This window comes from Crinia signifera, chromosome 4 (genome assembly GCF_055691185.1).
Source record: "Crinia signifera chromosome 4, ASM5569118v1, whole genome shotgun sequence".
NCBI classification, from domain to species: domain Eukaryota; kingdom Metazoa; phylum Chordata; class Amphibia; order Anura; family Myobatrachidae; genus Crinia; species Crinia signifera.
In genome coordinates, this window is record NC_139220.1 from 302,976,739 (window position 1) to 303,001,169 (window position 24,431).

The 24,431-nt window shown below is 38.7% G+C and overlaps 1 protein-coding gene and 1 pseudogene across 1 annotated transcript in view; one reads left to right on the forward strand and one right to left on the reverse strand.

Moving 5' to 3' along the window:
- The window catches only part of LOC146073256 (uncharacterized), a 211,251-nt pseudogene that overhangs the window by 133,774 nt on the left and 53,046 nt on the right, over nt 1-24,431 (forward strand).
- The window catches only part of LOC146072179 (uncharacterized), a 112,793-nt gene that overhangs the window by 54,460 nt on the left and 33,902 nt on the right, over nt 1-24,431 (reverse strand). The window contains exon 2 of the mRNA XM_083179509.1: nt 2,835-3,828. Coding sequence (XP_083035635.1) covers nt 2,835-3,828 — 994 coding nt within the window. The remainder of the gene's footprint in view (nt 1-2,834; nt 3,829-24,431) is intronic.

The following is a 24,431-nucleotide window of genomic DNA, read 5'->3' on the forward strand; positions in this document are numbered from 1 at the left end:
AGAAAGATACTGACCTCCCTGGCCATGGATCAGACTATGGAACAGGAACAAACATGTACAATCATTAGCAGTAGTAGCGCTTATTCCAATTCTACTATTCAAAAAATATTTGAGAAAGTGCAAAAAAGGACAATACAAGATCAGTATTTGATAATCTCATAGATGCCCTAAAGGCCCCCATACACTGGGCCAATTTGTCCAAAGGACGAGTCAGACCAGTTTGTCCTTGACACCCCCGGCAGCTCCCCAGGAGGATCACATGCTCACTTGTGCCATTTTTACATGCAATAAGTGCAATTTAATGCATGCAATACTCACTACCCCTGCCGCACAGGGAGGGAGGTCGGGTGGTCGGATGGGCAGCAGGTCCGACCACCAGCTCAAGTCAGTTGCACATGGGACTGCGTATCGTACCTGAGGGGACATCAAACTGAGCTGATTTGGGCCGAATTTATGGCCCGATTCATCATAATCAGCTCAGTGTATGGGCACCTTTAGCTCTACACATACATAGACAGTTGATGGTGAGATGTGTCTGCTGTTTAAACTCATTGGATAATTTATTTGGTCTCTAATATGAGTTGTTATTACTTGTTAATTGCTGTGGTGAAACCCCATGGGAGCCGGTGACATCATAGCCCTGTAGGGTGACTGCTGCACTTGCTGAAACCTTCAGAATTGTTGCAATTTCCTGGATGATCTTAATTTCTTAAAGTAAAGACGGACTATCCTCTATATGTGATAACTTGATCTGGTCTTAATCTATTTGCAGTTATTCATCAAAGAAAGATATCTTATCAATTTATGACCCATCAATTTAAGACCCAACCCGGAAAAAACCCGGAAGTAATTGGTTACATAATGATATATTTAAGTATTTTAGTCCATTCTTTATGTATATTATGAATTTGATCTTGTTTTTAGTACATATTATTTATTATGGTTCTGTCTCCGAGTTTGTATCTATAATGTTAGTGATATTATACAAGTGAATCAAATCAATTATGCAAATGACCTAACAGGAAGTCTAGGTACAAATATGAGGACAGGCACAACACCAAGACACCTTGAAAAAGCTGACTGTGTTCAGTGAAACGCGTTGGTGTTATTCAGGAGCTGGTGACCCAAGAACTTACCTTTCACCCCGATTTGCTGATTCACCTGCTGATTCATCTGAATGGATGTCCCATTACTGAGGAGTACCTTGCTTTTTACACCTGGATACAAACCACATTCTGGTTGAGGCTGTCTAGACCTGGTAATTATCACATCCAAAACCACAGGACATTTCCTCCAGTGGTACCCAGGATTTGAAATCCATTACAGGACTTCTCCAAAGGGACTTTAAGCCCGTTTCAGTGCAGGTTTCATTTATCCATACAATTCTAACCACTATTGTGATTGCACTTGGTCCTTGAATTTGCGATATTTCAATGTTCTTAATTACAATTTTATCAATTTCATTGTGCCATTAAAATGTTTACTTATTGATTCACTTGTTATATATTTTTTTTACAAATATTTAGCGCTGCTTTATATCCTTCCTGTTGTTTTTTTATTCATTTAGGGAGCCGACTACTCCCTCAAAGCAGCAGCTCTTCATTAAGTACACTCATATTAAGCACTCCATAACTGATTTTTTTGTCAGTTTTTTTCTCTTTTGTGCATAATATGAACTGGTTTGACAAAAATAGGGCATTTTGTGTGTGGCGCTACTTACTGGCATTGTTTGAATTAGGGAATTACTATATACTGCAACTATGGTCTAATCAAAGTGGCTGTCTGAACTGGGCCGTACAATGCATACTGAGAACAAAATAAACCACAATGTATTAGAATGAACTGGAATGTACTACCTGGTGGCACACAGACAACGCACACATAGAACTGGGATGTACTACTTGGTGGGATAGAGAACTGGGATGCACTACCTGGTGACATACAGAGGAATGGTATGTTCTACTTGTTGGCATACAGGGATGTACTAGTTGGTGGTATAGAGAGAGAGAACTGGAATGCACTATCTGGTTGCATACAGAGAACTTAGATGTTCTACTTGTTTGTATAAAAAGAACTGGGATGCACTACCTGGTGATATGCAGAGAACTTGGATGCACTACCTGGTGATATGCAGAGAACTTGGATGCACTACTTGGTGGAATAGATATAATTGGGATGCACTATATGGTGGCATAAGGGGAACGTAGATGCCCTATGATTTGACACAACATGACATTGTTCCTTTGGCCACTATACTTTGGCGTACTGTGCTCTGGCACCACTATAGTATGATACAATTACATAGATCTAAAATAATTGTGAATATAATCCCAATGCTATATTTTCTGCTTTAATATATTGCAGATTTTTTATCAATTGGGTTATCCTGCATTTATGAAAACCCAATAAACGATAAACCACTTGGAATACAACAAGATAACTGCTACTCTCTCTCCTGCTTGTTGTGTACTATTATATTAGGTGTCAGTAGTAGCACCCTCTTATGCCAGGGGAATGTGACAAATTATATTTACAAACAAATAAGCATTTCAGGCAATTTTGGGGGGTTTCACCCTATACATTGTTTATTACATTACATTGGTTTATCCTCCAGTTGTTAACACAATTAATTGATAGAAAATACAAGTTTCATTCAGAAAATAAACATTTCTTCATTTTTAAACATATCAAGGTGATACAAGTTTAAGTGGCACATTTTTCGATCAGATCCCTGGAGTGACTCCTCATGTGATTTAGCAGTGTTATATTTGTAATAAAACACTTGCTGCATTCAGAACATGTAAATGGTTTCTCTCCTGTGTGATTCCTCTGATGTACAACAAGATTTGACTTTTGGATAAAACACTTGCTGCACTCAGAGCATTTATATGGTTTCTCTCCTGTGTGAATCCTCTGATGTACAACAAGTTCTGATTTTTGGATAAAACACTTGTTACACTCAGAGCATTTATATGGTTTCTCTCCTGTGTGAATCCTCTGATGTACAACAAGTTCTGATTTTTGGATAAAACACTTGTTACACTCAGAGCATTTATATGGTTTCTCTCCTGTGTGAATCTTCTGATGTCTGACAAGATGATGCTTTTTGTTAAAACACTTGCTACAGTCAGAGCATATAAATGGTTTCTCCCCTGTGTGAATCATCTGATGACAGACAAGCTGTGATATTCGTGCAAAACACTTGCTGCATTCAGAACACTTATATGGTTTCTCTCCTGTGTGAATTCTCTGATGATTAACAAGTTGTTGCTTAGTTTTAAAACACTTGCTACATTCACAACATGTAAATGGCTTTTCTCCTGTGTGATTCCTCAGATGACTCGCAAGGTGGTGCTTGTTGGTAAAACACTTGCTGCATTCATAACATGTAAATGGTTTCTCTCCTGTGTGAATCCTCTGATGTACAACAAGTTTCATCTTCTCTGTAAAACACTTGCTACATTCAGAGCATTTAAATGGCTTCTCTCCTGTGTGACTCATCTGATGTCTGACAAGTTGCTGCTTGTTAAAAAAACACATGCTGCATTCAGAACATGTAAATGGTTTCTCTCCTGTGTGAGTTCTCTGATGACTCAGAAATTGTTTATTTTCTCTATAACATTTGCTACACTTGGAACATGTAAATGGTCTTTCTCCTGTGTGACTCCTCTGATGTCTGAGAAGATGCCGCTTCCCAATAAAACACTTGCTACACTCAGGACATGTAAATGGATTCTCTCCTGTGTGAGTCCTCTGATGTATGACAAGCCAAGATTTACATGTAAAGCATTTGTCACACTCAGAGCACAGATGTGGTCTCTCTCCTGTCAGACTCATCATGTATTAGATGAGAAACAAATTAGCTGTAGAAGGTTTCTCCTATCCACAAAATAACAGTTTTATGAAACTACCAGAGGTGTCAGGAGAAATGACGTCTGTAGTTGATTTGATCAGAAATCAATGTCCATTTCCACAATGTCTTCTAAAATGTCCTGTATGACAGATAAAGATTATATTAAAAAATAAAAAAGTTACTGAAGTACATCAACTTTTACAGTTTCAGTGCTACTGTATAGAAAGAACATGATACAGGTTAAGCATCCCGTATTCAAATATGCGTTATCCAAATCATTCCGAAAACCATACATTCCAGAAAGTGAACAAAAACAGCACTACTGAGGGAATGATATATAACTGCCACTATATATGTGCAAGACAATGATTGCTTGGCATTTAAATTAAGTGGCTGAGATTGTACACAAACTTTGTTTCAGGTTTTGAAACCTTGTTTTATGCACAAATAAAATATATTTGTGTTTATTTCAAGTGTTTGATGTATATTTACAGCATAAATGCAAGATACCTCATCATTGAAATATTAAAATATTCCGAAATATGGAATAATCCATTATCCAAAATTCTCCTGGTCCCGAGCATTTTGTATAAGGTATACTCAAACTGTATTACATATATAGTTACATAGTAGATAAGGCTGAATAAAGACTTGCGTCCATCAAGTTCAACCTAGGTTTTCATAGTTTATCCCTTGTTTATATAGTATATACTGATATTTTTAAATACATATTATGATTGTTATTCGTACCCCTGGATGTTTTAACCAATAAATGTTTGTCCAACCTTATTTTAAATGTATTTATTGTGTCAGCCGACACCACCTCACCAGGAAGAGAGTTCCATAGTTTGGCTGCCCTGACAGCAAAGAAATTACTTCTTCTTAGGGAACAAAATCTTCTTTCTTCTAATCTAAACTTGTGCCCACGAGTCCTAGAGTCCTTCCTTGCAGTAAAAAGGGTGTTTGACAGTTCCTTATATTGGCCTTTTATATATTTGTACATGTTGAGCATGTCCCCCTTAAATGTCTCTTCTCTAGTGTAAACAGTCCTAATTTTCTCAATCTATCCTTATAGCTTCAATTCTCCATTCCCTTTATTAGCTTTGTTGCTCTTCCTTGGGTTTTTTCATTGTATGGTGTATTTTTTATAGTGTGGGGCCCAGAATTGTACTCCGTATTCAAGGTGTGGTCTAACCAATGCTTTGTACAGTGGCATAATTACTTTTGAGTCCCTAGTTTCCATACCCCTATTTATACATGCTAGAATTCTGTTTGCTTTGTTTGTTGCTATATGACATTGAGAACTACACCCGTTTGTTGTCTATTTGGACTCCTAGATCCTTTTCATGTACTGAATTTCCCAATGCCTCCACGCTTAGGTTATAACTAGCACACTGGTTTTGTCTCCCAAGGTGCATAACCTTGCATTTATCCACATTCAACCTCATCTTACACTTTTTTTCCACTCATCTAGTTTATTAAGATCATTTTGAAGTGCAGAGATATCCGCAGGTTTATATATATATATATGTATATTGTGGTAAGATGGGTCACCTCTCACTTGAATTTCCCACATTCCCATGGGATCCTCTCCATCAAAGGGACACTAGAGCAAAATCCTGTGCAGGAGGTTTGAAATGCCAGGTATTCCTCCGAACAAGAAAATACCAACACTGTCCTCTAGGCGCTGCTCAACAAGGGTTATCTCCACAGGTTCTCAGGACAAATACCCAAAAATAAACAGAAAATAACAATAGTGTAATACTGTTAAGGTGGATTAAATACAATCCTAAATCAGTAAAGATAACATCCAATCCTTAATGGACATGGGGGGACTCGTACCCTTTCAGTTGGTCTACTTTTTTAAGGTAGACTGAAACAGCATGTAGGGGGCGGTCAAATCACCGAATGATTCCCACGTGGTCCACTTTTCACTTGTAGCATATGAAATAAAAAAGCTGGTATAGTGTAATACCGCTTTATTCACAAACAATTAAAAATACATATAGCAGGCATATGATACATAGGACTCTCACCAAATGATATTGTCCACACAGAAAATGCAGACAACAAAGGCAGAATAGTGTAACACAGGCGTCCCTGCAGCCTCCTCTGGTGTCAAGTCCCAAGTCCTTAGCCCTCTGCTCCACGGCCTGAGCAGAGGGCTAAGGACTTGGGACTTGACACCAGAGGAGGCTGCAGGGACGCCTGTGTTACACTATTCTGCCTATTGTGCAAAGTAGACCAACTGAAAGGGTACGAGTCCCCCCATGTCCATTAAGGATTGGATGTTATCTTTACTGATTTAGGATTGTATTTAATCCACCTTAACAGTATTACACTATTGTTATTTTCTGTTTATTTTTGGGTATTTGTCCTGAGAACCTGTGGAGATAACCCTTGTTGAGCAGCGCCTAGAGGACAGTGTTGGTATTTTCTTGTTCGAATTTGTGCTTTGTATGTAAGGTGAGTCATACCCTCCAACACTACCTAAGGCAGCGACCCAGCACACTGGTAATCCAGAAAAATCTCCTGTATAAAAGCCAGGTATTCCTGGTTACACTGATCTAATGACCACTGAATGTGAGGGTTTAAAACTCATCCTTCTTTTGCTCATGGCACTGATAACAAAAAGTGACCAGTGTGTAGGCTGGAGCCATATTAGTGCCAGAGACAAGTGAATTAGCTGTACAATGAAGCATATTGGATTGTGGCTGTGTTATACTGCAGCAGACTGAACAATAGCACTTGGTGCTGGAACATATCCTTAAACCTACATGTCTCATTATTATACCTGTTTGTCTAGGATTCTTTGCATGTGTGTGTTAAACGAAGTGTCGAAAAGCATTAAAAGACACTTTTTCCATAGAAACATACCGAATGTGTGCCCTAATTTCTATGACCCTGTTACTCTGGGTGTGGGGGTGTGCCACCAGTCAATAGTACTTACAAACCTGAAATCGCTGCCATAATCTCTTCTTTGACTCTGAACTATCCTGTGTTCCCCACATTCAATCTGTTTCAAAATTATTTTGCATGAATCTAAAAAAATATATCTGAAGTTTGATAAGATCCTACATAAGACACTGCTATACAGTAATCCATTGTTTATAAGCTTGGCTGTTATTAGCCAGCTCTAGTATGGTTGTTTGTAATGGAATATACAGTGTAAGATACTTTTTATAATAAATACATTATAATTACTCTGTGCAGCAGGTAAGTATATATAAAGGGGTATCTAGGTATCAGCTCCATCATAGTATATTACATATTACTCTGTGCATCAGGTTAGTATATATAAAGGGGTATCTAGGTGACAGCTCCATAATAGTATCTTACATATTACTCTGTGTATCAGGTTAGTATATATAAATGGGTATCTAGGTGGCAGCTCCATCATAGTATCTTACATATTACTCTGTGCCTCAGGTTAGTATATATAAAGGGGTATCTAGGTGACAGCTCCATCATAGTATCTTACATATTACTCTGTGCAGCAGGTTAGTATATATAAAGGGGTATCTAGGTGAAAGCTCCATCATAGTATCTTACATATTACTCTGTGTATCAGGTTAGTATATATAAAGGGGTATCTAGGTGGCAGCTCCATCATAGTATCTTACATATTCCTCTGTATATCAGGTTAGTATATATAAATGGGTATCTAGGTGGCAGCTCCATCATAGTGTCTTATATATTACTCTGTGTATCAGGTTAGTACAGTATATAAAGGGGTATCTAGGTGACAGCTCCATCATAGTATCTTACATATTACTCTGTGTATCAGGTTAGTATATATGCAGGGTATCTAGGTGACAGCTCCATCATAGTATCTTACATATTACTCTGTGTATCAGGTTAGTATATATAAAGGGGTATCTAGGTGGCAGCTCCATCATAGTATCTTACATATTACTGTGTGTATCAGGTTACTGTATATAAAGGTGGCATCTCCAACATAGTGTCCTGCACATACTGTGTGTCAGGTTATTATATATGAAGGGGAACAAATGTGGAATATCTTTAATTCTATTTTGTTGTTTTAAAATACAATAACTATATAATGCCAAACATAGAAAATACAGTTTACAGTATCTCATACTATTATATATAGTTATATTGTTAGACAAACTATTTAACTAATGTTGATGTAAATCTATTTACAATTGCTAAAAAATATTATCTACAAATGTATATCTAAAATGTATTGCACATTTATCAGTATAATCTTATGTATAATATAATTACCTTATTCTGGGGATCCTGTTTCTCTGTTACTCCTCCGTCCTCCCAGCTCTCCAGTCAGTAACTGATCCAGCAGCTCCTCCATCAGATCCCAATGGCCTGATACAGCCTATTTATAGTCACTCCTCCCCATCTCTCCCCAGTAGTTCCCAGGATGCCCTGCAGGAATTCTTACACTGAGAGGTGACATGTAAATTAGGGTCACATAACATTAGTATACAGTCATTCACCACAGTCAGATTCTCCTGCCCAGCTCATTGTCTTGCAAATAAGGTGTAAATATTCCTACGGTCACTTACTACAATGGGAAATGCTAATTACACCCTGGCACCTTGTATTGTAATTAGATCACAGCAGCGGTAGCCTCTGGCCTCCTGTTATGTCACCAATGGGACCTTTTGTTTAGAAGTCACCTATTGTCCAGGCAGAGAGTCAGCAGAACGTCCTGATCTACATATCAACAGGTGCATATCATTTATTCACTGCTAAGCTATAACATGATTATACAGATATAATTACTGTAACATGAGTGAAATGTTTGTACAAACCTGAATGACACGATGTTTCTCATGACCGTAGCATTTATAAAATGTAATCCTGGAGTCCAATAAAATGCAGAATTACAAATGTGAAATTTTCCCCCATTCCCCTACAGCAGTGGTAGCCAGCCCTAGCCCTCGAGAGCTACCAACTGTTCACATTTTCCAGACAACCTAGATGCTGCACAGCTGCACTCATTAATCACTGACACATTTTAAAAGCTACACAGATGGAGCTAATTAGCTCACATGTGATTCTGTGAGGAGACCTGCAAAACATGCACTGCTGGTAGCTCTCGAGGACTAGGGTTGGCTACTCCAGCCCTACAGTAATGCATATTCCAGGTATGGATCATGGGATTGACAAGCACTAGGTCTACAAGCATTAGGTCTACAAGCATTAGGTCTACAAGCATTAGGTCGACATGCATGAATGTTGACATGACTGAAGGTTGAGGTGCATTAAGGACGACATGATTGTCGGTAGACATGGGTTAGGTCAACAGGGACATCAGGATGACACAAGCATTAGGTCGACATAGTGAAGGTCCACATGGTGTTTTTCACTTTGTTGCCCTGAATGTCAGCACAGTCGCTCGCCAGGCTTCGGGAACACTATTTTATTCTCCCACCATAACCTAGTGGATGGTCGGGCATGAACTACCACCTGTCGGCTTGACAAAAATGAAAATACCCATGTCGATCTTATGACTGTGGACCTACCCCATGTCGACCTAATGCTTGTGTCGACCTAATGATCCTGTTGACCTAACCTGCATCTACCATCAGTCATGACAACGTTCATGCATGTCGACCTTTAGTCATGTCAACATTCTGTCATTTCGACATTCAGTGGTTGACTTAATGCTTGTTGACCTTCCCCTTGTCGACCTAGTGACTGTCTCCCCATATCCCAGTGCAAATTTTGTTCCCAATGTGCTGCCATTGATTGCAAAAATGTTTTTTTTTAAATAAAATATTATTATGACTTAGGTTACACAAGATTGTTTTTTTTGGGGGGGGGCATCTTTTGCATGTGGCATAGCTGTAAGTATTTTGTACTCAAGATATACCTGTAGTAAATGTTTAATAGAACCTGTGATTTATAAGAAAGAAATAGCATACTGTATTTTTTTAATTAATGTAATTCAATTATATGTGAAAGATTAGTGTACAAAGCAGTTACTCCCACAAATACATTTTGATGTATTTTTGAAACATAATACATCATTTGTATTGCTGGGAATTTAATGCAAAAACACAAATAATGATACTTTATACTATATTTACTAACAATATAACCTTTTAGTTTGTTTTATACGTTTTGGATTAATTTGAAGTTTATTAGCTTCCGATGGAAAATCAGACCAATCTTGATTGATGCATCCTTGTCCACAACATTATCAGCCAGGTAGCAATCAACAGCTAATGCTTTCAAATCCATTAAAGTATGCTTTAACATAACAATACCGTAATTAAAATGTAACTGCCATATGGTTTTATAGGGTAGTTTTAAGTTGGCAATGTATATTTATTATTATAAACATTATTGCTCTCTGTGATAGACTTTTTTTTTTTTAGAAAATGCTTTTGTATGGTTCAAATATTAAATATAGTTGTTGAAATCTATTTTTATTTTATCATTTGTATCTATAAAGACCACAGAGTCACTAAATGGCAGAGAACGGCAAATGACAATATCAGCAACAAAGCCTTGCATGTAGATCGTACATATGTATCAGTTCAAATGTAAGGACATGTTATAAAGGTAGGAACATTGTGATAAGAGAATACATGTAAACACCAAAGTTATTTGGAGAGTACATGTAAACTCCATGGGTAAGCGTTCTAGTCAGGGCATCTGGATTTAGGGATGGCCATCGACCATCGATGATTCAAAATCATCGATGGTTCATGGCCGATGTCGAATACTTTTCCATCAATGGGGGAGTACCAGAGGGTTTCCCACCATCGATGGAATAGCAAAACAATGTTTTGCTTTTTTTTTTCAAAGTGCCGGGACACTGAGCATTCACGGATTATAAGTACAATAATTACACACACGCTAAAATAAGTTTTTTTATTTTATTTTACATCATTGATCACGGACTCTCACCTTGACTTGAAAACAGACATTGAGACCGGACCCCGACATCACTAAAGAGACTGTATCAAAATTGGAGGACTACAACCCTAACAAACCTTTGAGTATATCTTGCACCTCACTGTTAAAAGCTCCGTCTTCTGTTGTTACTGTGGTAAGGCAACCTACCATGTATTTGTAATTATATATACACACTTACAGAGCACAAATTGGAATATTGGGGAATAAATATAAATATAAATATATATATATATATAGCTTCCCAAAAAAACACAGCAGCACTCAGAGACTTGTACAGGTGAGAACAAGTGGAAATTTACTGGTCAACAGTTTCGGGGATTACACCCCTTCGTCAGGACCAAGGACAGATGTTTTTGATCCAGGAGGCAAATTATATTCCTTCTCTGACCTATCAGAAAAATATTCTTTGAACCCCTCATTTCTATATGCATATATACAACTCTCACACTATATTCTCTCTATGTCACGAACCTCTTCCTACACATCGACCACACCGACACAGTTAAGTCACTATTAACTTCTCTAAATACATCCACTTACAAAACACGTTCCTTATATAATTACCTTATAAAAACACAATTATACGAAGTAGAGAAATCTATTATGAAGGCATGGCAAAGGGATATAACTGATTTATCTGTACACTTTTCTGTAACTAAAAATATTGACTTCACACTCCGCACATTACACTCAACTTTATTACAGAAAGTCCATTTGAAAACAATACACAGAGCATATATATCGCATGCTCAAAGAAAACACTATGTGGAAAATGAATCAGGTAGATGCCCGAAATGCAAACACAGTATAGCAACATTCATACCCCTTTCAGACATACAGCAAAATCCCGGGATTTTTCACATGCACACGCACAATCCCGGGACTAGGGTATGTCTGAAAGGCTCTGCCATGGATTTTAGTCCTCTAAAATCCCAGGTCCTTTGCACCTGCAATGTACCTGGGATTTTTAAAAACCCGGGTTTGAACCTGATCTAAAATACCGGGTAGTATGTCTGAAAGGGGTATCGGTCACAATTTTTGGGACTGTAAGAAAATACAGCACTTTTGGAATAAAATACAAAATTATATTAGATAAATGGATAAATTGGCATTTCTTTGTGCAAACTTTCAGAATTGGATAATAACTCAGAAGGAAAAAAATAAATTAGCTCCTTTTCTTATAGTACAACAACAAGAGAAATCTCACGTGCGCTTATAGGTATAGTCCTGTATTTTTATGAGTAGGTAATTTACAGGGTTCAGATCCATCTCAGATATTCCATGAACATGTGAAAAAAACAACAGGAAAAAAGACGATATTGAAACTCCAGAAAACAGTCTATTTCCCCTTTAGGTGAAAACAGGATTAAAGGAAAAGGTGTCCCCGGACAGTTTCCAAACGATCCCAGGGTGAATTAGGTGGGTCACCTCACACGTGCATATATATGTGAATGCTCACATGTATGCTTACATATGACAGATGCTGTGTACTCCCATAAAGGTATCTTTCCCTTTGAGATATGACTTCAGATGGCCAAGGTAAAATCACAATGCTTTATTCTTTAGAATGACAATGGAGTCAGAACATATTTAACAGCTTTCATACCACGGTATTAAATACCGTGCTCCACGAATATATATTTTAAATGGAAAATAATAAAAATACTTCTAAATACAGTCAAAACTGTTTATATGGACATTGTGGCTCAACAATTCCTAACTTTTTCTTATTTTTTAAATGAAAACAGCTTGTTATGGTTCTGTGTATAGGTATTTGTCTATTATAATTGAAACCACTGTAAAATTTCTACTGATATGTAGAACAAGTGTTTCTGCTGAAACTCTGTCTAGCCAATGAGTGATTTCTAAACAAAATGTCATAGGAGATATAGGAGGAGGCCAGTGATCTAATTAGTATACAAGGTGTGTCTTTAGCATTTCCAATTACAGTAAGTGACTTTAGGAATATTTACACCTCATTTACAAGACAAGGAGCTGGGCAGGAGGAGCTGCTGTGGTGAATGACTGTATACTAATGTTATGTGACCCTAATTTACATGTCGCCTCTCTGTGTAAGAATTCCTGCAGGGCATCCTGGGAACTACTGGGGAGAGATGGGGAGGAGTGACTATAAATAGGCTGTATCAGGCCACTGGGAGCTGATGGAGGAGCTGCTGGATCAGTTACTGGTTGGAGAGCAGGGTGAACAGAGGAGTAAGAGAGAGGGCAGACAGTTGAATTTTCAGAGATAATTATATAATTAATGAGAATATACTGATATATGCATAAATATTACATTGAAAAGCACTTGCCAATATACAGATGCCTGGTAACATTACCATCCTGTGAATGCACACCTTTTACTACAACCCTCTGTTTTCTAACCTGAAACCAAGACCTTAGCTAACCAATCATCCTAGTATCCAATCCCATGCTTTTGAGTTTATGTAGCAGTGTGGGAGTGTCCAAAGCCTTATTAGTGTAGATTAGCTATATCTATGGCCTCCAAAAAAAAGGTACTTATAAGTTAGTTGGGTGCCCACTATAGTAAGTAGGCTCATGCCCCCACTATCCATGTCGGCATGGAGTTGATTTTATATAGTGTAGCGAGCTACCGAGCCCGAAGCGTGGTGAGCATAGCGAGCCCCGCGAGGGGACACGGAAAACTAACATATAAGTATAAAAAAAAAAAGGATGTGTTATATTGTGCACTCCAGGATTAATTTTTACTAGACTGTTGATATTTATTTACTCTAGTTTCATTAAAACAACTTTTATTTTTCCAGTAATATAAGGAAAGATATATTTTTACTTTTACAATATAGTATATTAGGTGTGAATAGTTAAGAAGAAAGTGATCTTAAAAACAATTGTCCACTTTATTTTTTATTAGGTGTATTCAATCATTATACACTTAATTTCACTCGGGAATAGATACTTTCTTGGGTAACCTTCTTAGGATCATATCTTATATTAATACTTTTAATTAATACTGTGTCTTTTTTATAAAGTTCCCTTTTTTGATGAATTCCCTTTCAGAACACATTGGGCAGTATTCAATGAGAAGTTTGACGATGTGCAGCGAATCTGCACATTCGCCACTGCCCGCCGTGTTCCGGAGCCTCGCCGGCTCCAGTATTCAATGAGTCAGGGGCTCACTGCCCCTGACCGGCGAATTTTAATGCTGCAGGGAGCCTGAGGACGGCGGCAGGCAGGGAGATGGAAGTCTCCTTGCCTGCCCCAGAACATTTGTGGGGGGGGGGGAGGTGGGCTTCCCGGGAGCCAGGCAGCACAGGCTGCCCCCGGGGATAGCCAACAGGGGACCGGGTATTCACTACACCCAATCGTGCATATGTAATGATCGGGTGCAGTGAATATATGAATATCTAATGAGCGGCTCGGCTCCCGGCTCCCTGCTGGCTGCTGTGTAAAAAATATATATATATATATTAAGGTGAGTTAGTTTGTTGTAGTGAGTGCTGGGCCCCCTGTGTTTGTATTTACTATAGTGTGTGGTCACAGGCCACCGCACCCCACCCTGGGATGTGGGTGCAGTTTGCACCCCATTCCTAGGAATGGCGAGTGTGTTGGTACTTCTGTATCTATATATATATATATTTATATATATATATATATATATATATTTTAAATAAATATATATTCATGTGCTTACAGCACATGAATAAAAGTAGCATGCACCTCCTCAGAATAAAATTCCTGATTTTTTGACACCAAATGTAAAAAATAAAACACTTTATTTTAAAAGTTCACATTCCACTTCACCATAAAAAGATAGCGATTGCTACTCGGTGAATCATGGCGATAAAAACCTTGAAATGTATTCGCCATCTGGTCATTGAATAGGGTGATTCACCGTTTTCGTCAAAAAATCACCGTACAGCACGAAAATAGCACAAAATCGCCATAAAACATGGCGAATCAGCCTCATTGAATACTGCCCACCGTATCCAGTAGTTTTACTCTCTCTTCTGCCTATGGTGTTATATTGCACTTTTCTTATTTTTTTTATTCTCTGTGTTTGTGTCTTCAAAGTTTCATATTGATCATTGATTTATTTATACTATATATATGTAGATATTGTTTATTTTGTATTTTTTTTTTTTACAATTTTTATCTATTCTACTTCTCTGAGTAGGTCCGACAGACACTACCAGTATTCAGGGACTCAAATAACTATGTCACCCTATATCTACCCAGACTTAAACTTTAAACTTCTTTCCTCCCTTTCTTATCTATTTCCCCTTTTTCCCCCCTTTTACTTCCCCCCCCCCCCTTTTGTCCTTTTTCTCTTATCTTTCCTCATTTTCCCAGCCTCTCACCCCCACTCCCTTCCCTTTACTTGCCTTCACCCCGGTTCCCTCCTCTTTTTAATATTTAACCCCTCCCCCCCTTCTCTTTCTTCCCCCCCCCCTCCTTTCCCCCCCCCCCTTTTTTCACCAATATCCTTACCTGTTTACCCGACCCCATCACCTGTTATGACCTATATTTAACTTGCTTGTTCCTATGGTTAAAAATCACCTATGCCCTAACACTTATTGGGTTCCTTAATTATAGGACCCATCTATACTTAACTTCACAGCGGCTTAACCAGCTCACGCTAATGCAGTCACAACCACTGCTTAATTCCCCTTTTCCACTATTTTTCACATTTTAGCACAGCTTGTTTTTTGGTCACTGTTTTCAGCACAATTGATTCACTTCATTAGGTCCCTACCCAACCCCCTGACACATATCACTGAGACCACTATCTTGTGGGAACTCACTTCCCAGCACCCTTTATGTAAATATCTGTCACTTACACGCGAGAGGTTTATTTTCTCTCTTTATGCCACTTTCACACTGAGGTCATCACACTACCTTTCTTAAGCAACTTTAAGTGGATTTTTAGCACAGGGAATCGACATATATTAGTCGATAGCATATTCTCAATGGACACGCTCCCTGGAGCATCCACCCTAGTGGTCAATTTTTAAGCCAACCCCTGGTGCATATTTGCTGTCATACTTATTTATTTTCTCTCTTTATGTCACTTTCACACTGAGGTCATCACACTACCTTTCTTAAGCAACTTTAAGTGGATTTTTAGCACAGGGAATCGACATATATTAGTCGATAGCATATTCTCAATGGACACGCTCCCTGGAGCATCCACCCTAGTGGTCAATTTTTAAGCCAACCCCTGGTGCATATTTGCTGTCATACTAACAATCCACTCCCCTGTGTCTTCCCAATACTGACTAGGGACATTACGGTACCTCCCACTTAACATTATATTATCCAACCATAATAGGTACCCTTATGTATTATTAAATAAGTTTTTTCCTCCTATCTTCTTTCTTCTCTCCCAATCCCAACACACTCCCTTCTCTTCCCTTTTAGTTACTGGTTTATTATAAACATACTTAATATGGATTCTCTGATTATTATTATTTTTTACCTTTTTATGTCTCTCAACAAATAAAAGGGATTATTTATAATAACCCTTACGTACTTCTGGACTGCAGCAAAGCTATAAGCATTAGCACTTTAGCCACCAATATACCAATAGATTAACGTATCTATTCCAACAATCCCAGCATTGCTAAAATGGGGACTCTTCCCCGCACATGACTGACAGGGGAATGAACCTATTAGGTTCCAGCATTAATACGTTAAATAGGCAGCGCACATGCCTCCCCAAACACACACCTGAACCCTGAAGAAGCCGATTTGGTGAAACGATCGTTGGTTTCTACTACAGGGAGAGACGCCGACACTGCGCGCCTCCCTGTCTCACCTCACCTTACCCGCGTTAGCCGCAGCAGTATCCATACAGGACGACTCGGGTGCCGCACAACACAGGAGAAGCCGTCACAGTAATCTCTGCAGCCCCTGTCATCCTGCGGACACGGTGTGCACGGAGCACACACCACGCACCAGCCGCAGCAGCGGCAGATCAGACCAGCACGGGCACAACACACGTTACAGCCTGAGCCGCAGCCGCAGCCCCAGCAATCTCTGCTAACTCACGGATATCGTGTGCACGGTGTGCACCTTACAGTCGGGCATACGAGATAGCCAGGAGAGCACCCAGCAGATGGAGTACTGATACCGCCAACACAGCCTCATCAGTCACAGCCACTTGAGGGGCTTTAACCCTTTCCTTGGACGGCTCCGGAGCCAGACAGCATACAGGACAGTATATGATATACTAAGTACAGGTACCTGCTCTCCCGCATCCCTCAGCCCCCCCAATCCTAACTATCCGTTTCCCTTTCTTACCCTTCCACTCCTAAAAAATCCCCCTTTTTCTCCCCTTACATACTTTAATTTTCCCACCTATACTTATTCCGCTGGATGGGCGACGCTCACCCCCCACCACTGTGTACACTTGCACACATATGGAGGATAGCAGCACGCCTTTAACAGCACTTTCCTTTTTCTTTCTATAGCCTCTCTTTTTCTTCTCTTTTCTGGGACCACTCATCAGGCTAATACGAATACCAAATTACCCTGCACTGGACTAGTCTACCCAGGGAAATACCTGACAGTAGTATCCCATTACGGGGTCTGTGCATTAAATCCCGTTTGTGTTCCTAAAGCCCGCTCACCCGCTATACCTGTAAAAGTCCACCAACTAATGTGATGGCAACTAGCTCGGGGCGTCAGAAGGTATTATAGGAGACGGGTGACCTCTCCTTGTCAGATACAATATTCCACCCCAGGCGATAGGTATACTAAGCAGGGCAGCAGCCGCTTTTACACTCATGGGTAACACTGATTCCCATTCCTACTGACCCCACAATAGGCAGGATTTCTCCCCCACAATACCCATAAATGCCCACTTCACCCGGTGGCAGCTGACAATTGGAAAAGGGCCGCCTGTGAGAGGGGGAAGGGGACTTCCCAACCTCCAACCAGACAATCCCGCCATTGTCAAGGGTATATAAAGTCGGTGGGAGTACCTATGACCTGTGGGTATAGTCAGACTTTATATTTCAACCCTTTCTCCCTTCCCATCTTTCTTAAAAAAAACTCTCTCCCTCCTTTTTTCCCCTCTTTCCCCCTTCCCACTCCCTATCCACTGCACCGCGGGAGCACACTTTGTCTAGAAATTTCCTACTTGCCGTCTACCCCAGCACAACCAGACTTTAGCTGCTAATTTAAAAATCGCACTCTGATGTGCAGTTGAGTTAAAAATCTCTGAATCATAGCTGTATAACACCAACTGTAATTGGAGCTATCTTCTCATCTGTGACTTGGCGGCGTATATATGCTCATAAGTGTGATGATTGTTCCGCATTCTGCATCAGGATAATATGCATGTAAATTATCTATGTTAGAACTGTTCTAAATATTCTAATTATCGTTGCTTGAATTGTTCTAAATGTTCCCATGCAAAAAACTCGCATTATGATGTGCAGTATAGTCAAAAGATTGTCTGAATCATAGCTGTTGGTTTAGAATGATACCAACTGTACTTGGAGCTACTTTTCATTGTGATCTGGCGGTGTATATACGCTTAAAAGTGTGGTGATTACTTCGTATTATGCATCATGATAATATGCAGGCAGACTATTCTTGTTAGAATTGTTCTAAATATTCTAAGTATTTGTACTTGAATTGTTCTAAACACAATATATTTCGCTTTATTGGCAAACTTTGATGTAAGGCCTTCCTGAGCCTACACCTCTTTCTGTTCAGAACAGATACTAGCAACATTCACAGGTAGCTACATTTGGTAAATAGAATCTTTCTCGGTGGATACATTGTGTGAGAAAGACACTCAAACTGATCTAAAGACAGTATCCACTATAGCAGACCCTTGAGTTGACATACTCTGAGAGCTGCTTTGGAATTCTACTTGTCCATTGATTTTTGCCTACCTACAGTGTGGTGTTTTTGCTGAACAAGGAGAACTCATGCCCGCAGGGCATTTACCTACCGGTGTGACTCTATATATGTTTTATGTTTGTGTGTGAATCTTTAATTTACGTCTTTTGTCTAGTATTAATTTTAATAATTATCTAATAAAAGCTAATTTTTAAGTTTACAAATACTTTGGGAGGGATTCATCCACCCCATCCTCTCATGTATTACTAGTACCCTTACTAATCCAATCCAATTGACACTGTCCCCTAGCCAGACTTCCCCCTGATAGGTGGTGTACAAAATTTATACCTGCTGCTAGTTTGTGTCGCATTTAATAGATATTGTCGATAATATTTACATACTTCTACCATCGTTTCAATTGATTACAGCTTCGTAATCATCAACTAAGAGTGCCCCAAAAAAGAGAGAGTCTTCCTTTCCCTTGTTTGCATATTATTACTCTCTAGGGTGCACCTCCACGCCATCTATCCTGTGAGAATCTGCTTCACAGACCTCCTGATTATTTGAATTGTGGATTTTTTGAATTAAACCGTTATGTACCATCTTCATTAATTATTCTTCACCTGTGCACTGATCCGCCCACCACTTCCCCTTTCCCCTTACAAAATAACCGTCTCAGATATTCCATGAACATGTGAAAAAAACAACAGGAAAAAAGACGATATTGAAACTCCAGAAAACAGTCTATTTCCCCTTTAGGTGAAAACAGGATTAAAGGAAAAGGTGTCCCCGGACAGTTTCCAAACGATCCCAGGGTGAATTAGGTGGGTCACCTCACACGTGCATATATATGTGAATGCTCACATGTATGCTTACATATGACAGATGCTGTGTACTCGAATAAAGGTATCTTTTCCTTTGAGATATGACTTCAGATGGCCAAGGTAAAATCACAATGCTTTATTCTTTAGAATGACAATGGAGTCAGAACATATTTAACAGCTTTCATACCACGGTATTAAATACCGTGCTCCACGAATATATATTTTAAATGGAAAATAATAAAAATACTTCTAAATACAGTCAAAACTGTTTATATGGACATTGTGGCTCAACAATTCCTAACTTTTTCTTATTTTTTAAATGAAAACAGATTGTTATGGTTCTGTGTATAGGTATTTGTCTATTATAATTGAAACCACTGTAAAATTTCTACTGATATGTAGAACAAGTGTTTCTGCTGAAACTCTGTCTAGCCAATGAGTGATTTCTAAACAAAATGTCATAGGAGATATAGGAGGAGGCCAGTGATCTAATTAGTATACAAGGTGTGTCTTTAGCATTTCCAATTACAGTAAGTGACTTTAGGAATATTTACACCTCATTTACAAGACAAGGAGCTGGGCAGGAGGAGCTGCTGTGGTGAATGACTGTATACTAATGTTATGTGACCCTAATTTACATGTCGCCTCTCTGTGTAAGAATTCCTGCAGGGCATCCTGGGAACTACTGGGGAGAGATGGGGAGGAGTGACTATAAATAGGCTGTATCAGGCCACTGGGAGCTGATGGAGGAGCTGCTGGATCAGTTACTGGTTGGAGAGCAGGGTGAACAGAGGAGTAAGAGAGAGGGCAGACAGTTGAATTTTCAGAGATAATTATATAATTAATGAGAATATACTGATATATGCATAAATATTACATTGAAAAGCACTTGCCAATATACAGATGCCTGGTAACATTACCATCCTGTGAATGCACACCTTTTACTACAACCCTCTGTTTTCTAACCTGAAACCAAGACGTTAGCTAACCAATCATCCTAGTATCCAATCCCATGCTTTTGAGTTTATGTAGCAGTGTGGGAGTGTCCAAAGCCTTATTAGTGTAGATTAGCTATATCTATGGCCTCCAAAAAAAAGGTACTTATAAGTTAGTTGGGTGCCCACTATAGTAAGTAGGCTCATGCCCCCACTATCCATGTCGGCATGGAGTTGATTTTATATAGTGTAGCGAGCTACCGAGCCCGAAGCGTGGTGAGCATAGCGAGCCCCGCGAGGGGACACGGAAAACTAACATATAAGTATAAAAAAAAAAAGGATGTGTTATATTGTGCACTCCAGGATTAATTTTTACTAGACTGTTGATATTTATTTACTCTAGTTTCATTAAAACAACTTTTATTTTTCCAGTAATATAAGGAAAGATATATTTTTACTTTTACAATATAGTATATTAGGTGTGAATAGTTAAGAAGAAAGTGATCTTAAAAACAATTGTCCACTTTATTTTTTATTAGGTGTATTCAATCATTATACACTTAATTTCACTCGGGAATAGATACTTTCTTGGGTAACCTTCTTAGGATCATATCTTATATTAATACTTTTAATTAATACTGTGTCTTTTTTATAAAGTTCCCTTTTTTGATGAATTCCCTTTCAGAACACATTGGGCAGTATTCAATGAGAATTTTGACGATGTGCAGCGAATCTGCACATTCGCCACTGCCCGCCGTGTTCCGGAGCCTCGCCGGCTCCAGTATTCAATGAGTCAGGGGCTCACTGCCCCTGACCGGCGAATTTTAATGCTGCAGGGAGCCTGAGGACGGCGGCAGGCAGGGAGATGGAAGTCTCCTTGCCTGCCCCAGAACATTTGTGGGGGGGGGGGAGGTGGGCTTCCCGGGAGCCAGGCAGCACAGGCTGCCCCCGGGGATAGCCAACAGGGGACCGGGTATTCACTACACCCAATCGTGCATATGTAATGATCGGGTGCAGTGAATATATGAATATCTAATGAGCGGCTCGGCTCCCGGCTCCCTGCTGGCTGCTGTGTAAAAAATATATATATATATATTAAGGTGAGTTAGTTTGTTGTAGTGAGTGCTGGGCCCCCTGTGTTTGTATTTACTATAGTGTGTGGTCACAGGCCACCGCACCCCACCCTGGGATGTGGGTGCAGTTTGCACCCCATTCCTAGGAATGGCGAGTGTGTTGGTACTTCTGTATCTATATATATATATTTATATATATATATATATTTTAAATAAATATATATTCATGTGCTTACAGCACATGAATAAAAGTAGCATGCACCTCCTCAGAATAAAATTCCTGATTTTTTGACACCAAATGTAAAAAATAAAACACTTTATTTTAAAAGTTCACATTCCACTTCACCATAAAAAGATAGCGATTGCTACCCGGTGAATCATGGCGATAAAAACCTTGAAATGTATTCGCCATCTGGTCATTGAATAGGGTGATTCACCGTTTTCATCAAAAAATCACCGTACAGCACGAAAATAGCACAAAATCGCCATAAAACATGGCGAATCAGCCTCATTGAATACTGCCCACCGTATCCAGTAGTTTTACTCTCTCTTCTGCCTATGGTGTTATATTGCACTTTTCTTATTTTTTTTATTCTCTGTGTTTGTGTCTTCAAAGTTTCATATTGGTCATTGATTTATTTATACTATATATATGTAGATATTGTTTATTTTGTATTTTTTTTTTTATTATTGTTATTTTATTATATTTTTTCTATATACATATTCATTAATTTTAAATCCTTCTTATGTATTAGTAATTCTCCTGTTTGTTTATTGCATTTTATTTCTGTTAAAATGCAATAAATATAAAATAAATATAACATTTTATATATCAGTATCCCTAATTGGATACATATATATTCAATTTTGATATTTGTGTTACTGAATTGCAAAATCCTTATTTGATTTTCCTGTACCTCTCACCTCAACGATATTTATATGTTGGTTCTGCTGTGTGGCTTTATTAGCCAGCTTCTCTATTATTGTTCCCCCATTACAAAATCTGGGTTTGCATATTTATATGTGCTGATATATTGATTGTCGTCAGGGGGACCTGTTATTTAGTATTGTTCTCTGTCAGGCAGGTAGTTTAAACATTAACATGTTGCTGTAACTAGACATTCAGTAAGCTGCAATAAACAGCAGTCCGTGGGTATCACATTGTCTCCCCGATCCCTGGCAGTCAGTGCACTGTCTTGATCGGAAGTTTGTGGCTGTCCTTTAGCCTCTCTGCTCCCTGACAGTTAATATGTTGCTGTGTTCAGCATTTCATGAGTTTCTCATTATATCCATAGTTGCTCACTACTGTACATGCAGTAGTTTATGAAACCATGTGCCAATACATGCTACATGTCAGTCCACATATACACAAACCTCTGCAATGTGCTGATAGGTATATATATATATATATATATATATATATATATATATATATATATATATATATATATATATATATATATATATATATATATATATATACTGTTAATGTGCTAATACCTTAGGTATATCAGTCATACGTCTACATTTTGGATTATACAGTATTATATTTTTGGTGGTGGAGCCATTTAAAAATGAACAAAATAAGCAAATTTACTGCAACAGGGGTCTTTTTGTTTGCCTGTAACTTGAGTTCTAACTAAGACAGAGATGAAATTAGTGTAATTTTAAAGCTTATGACTAGATATTTTCACTTTAATTAATTTAGTGAGGTAACACTAAAAAGTTTAATAACCTTTGACCATGACCTTTGTCCTCAATTTTTTATATATTGTTTTTCTTTATGAGTTCACCCATATTTAATTTAAACATGTACCAAATTTAATTTTGGAACTCCCATGGGATAATGAGATAACAGTAATTTACTGACAAGCAGGCATCTTAATTATACAAAATTCTCACATGCAGACAGTGTATTATAAAGTTTTGAAAAACAGAATTATAACCTGTATATATATATATATATATATATATATATATATATATATAATGTACAAATGGTCCGGTGGTCCGGCACTCCACTCCTCCAATTTTACTGCGCCTGGTGCCCTCACAGAAATCAAGGGAATGTAGGTATCGAAGTGTGGCACTCGTAGCAGAAAGAATACTCAGAGTCAGGTAAATGCTATTTGCATATCAACGTTTCATTCCACGTCAGGGAATTTCGTCAGGATACAACCTGACGAAATTCTTTGTCGTGGAATATATATATATATATATATATATATATATATATATATATATATATATATTCGGGGTGCGGCGGCACTCAGTGAATGAAGAAACAGCGGTACAGCCTTTAAGACGCCAACGTTTCAATATTTAATCAAATTTTCGTCAGGGCAGCAATAACATATAAAAAACTCACCATACTTATAGTGCAGACCATCACCAGATCCTCCCTCGAGGCAGACGCCGACGCAGTCGGAGTCGCCAGCGGAAGTCATCACCCTGTGATACAACCACCACCATCTTGGTTACTGGAAACAAAGCATAGGAATCAATGTCCAAGTACTGGCAACACTGTTTACATAGAAAAAACGGAGCAACTACAACGCAAAAATAGTGCATAAGAAAAGTATCATTTGCAGAAACACTCTATAAAAAGCAATGAAGGCCCATGGTCTCATTTAATCCCTTTGGGCTCAAAGTGTCAAGAAGATAAATCCATTTGGATTCTTTTTGAAGCAGACATTTAGATCTGTTCCCCCCCCGGGAGGAGGGAGGGACATAATCTATAATGATATGCTTCAATGCCGTGGGGGAGTGTCCGGCTTCAGCATAATGCCTAGCAACAGGCTGAGTACTGTTGCCAGACAACACAGCGGCACGGATTGCCTGTCTGTGTTGTGCCATTCTGATTTTGAATTGGCAATCGGTTTTACCGATGTAATATTTGCCACACGGACAAATCAAGGCATAAACAACAAAACATGATGAACAAGTTAATCGATGGTGAATTTTAAAGGATTTGGGCAGAAAAGGATGTTTGATGGAAGTGCCT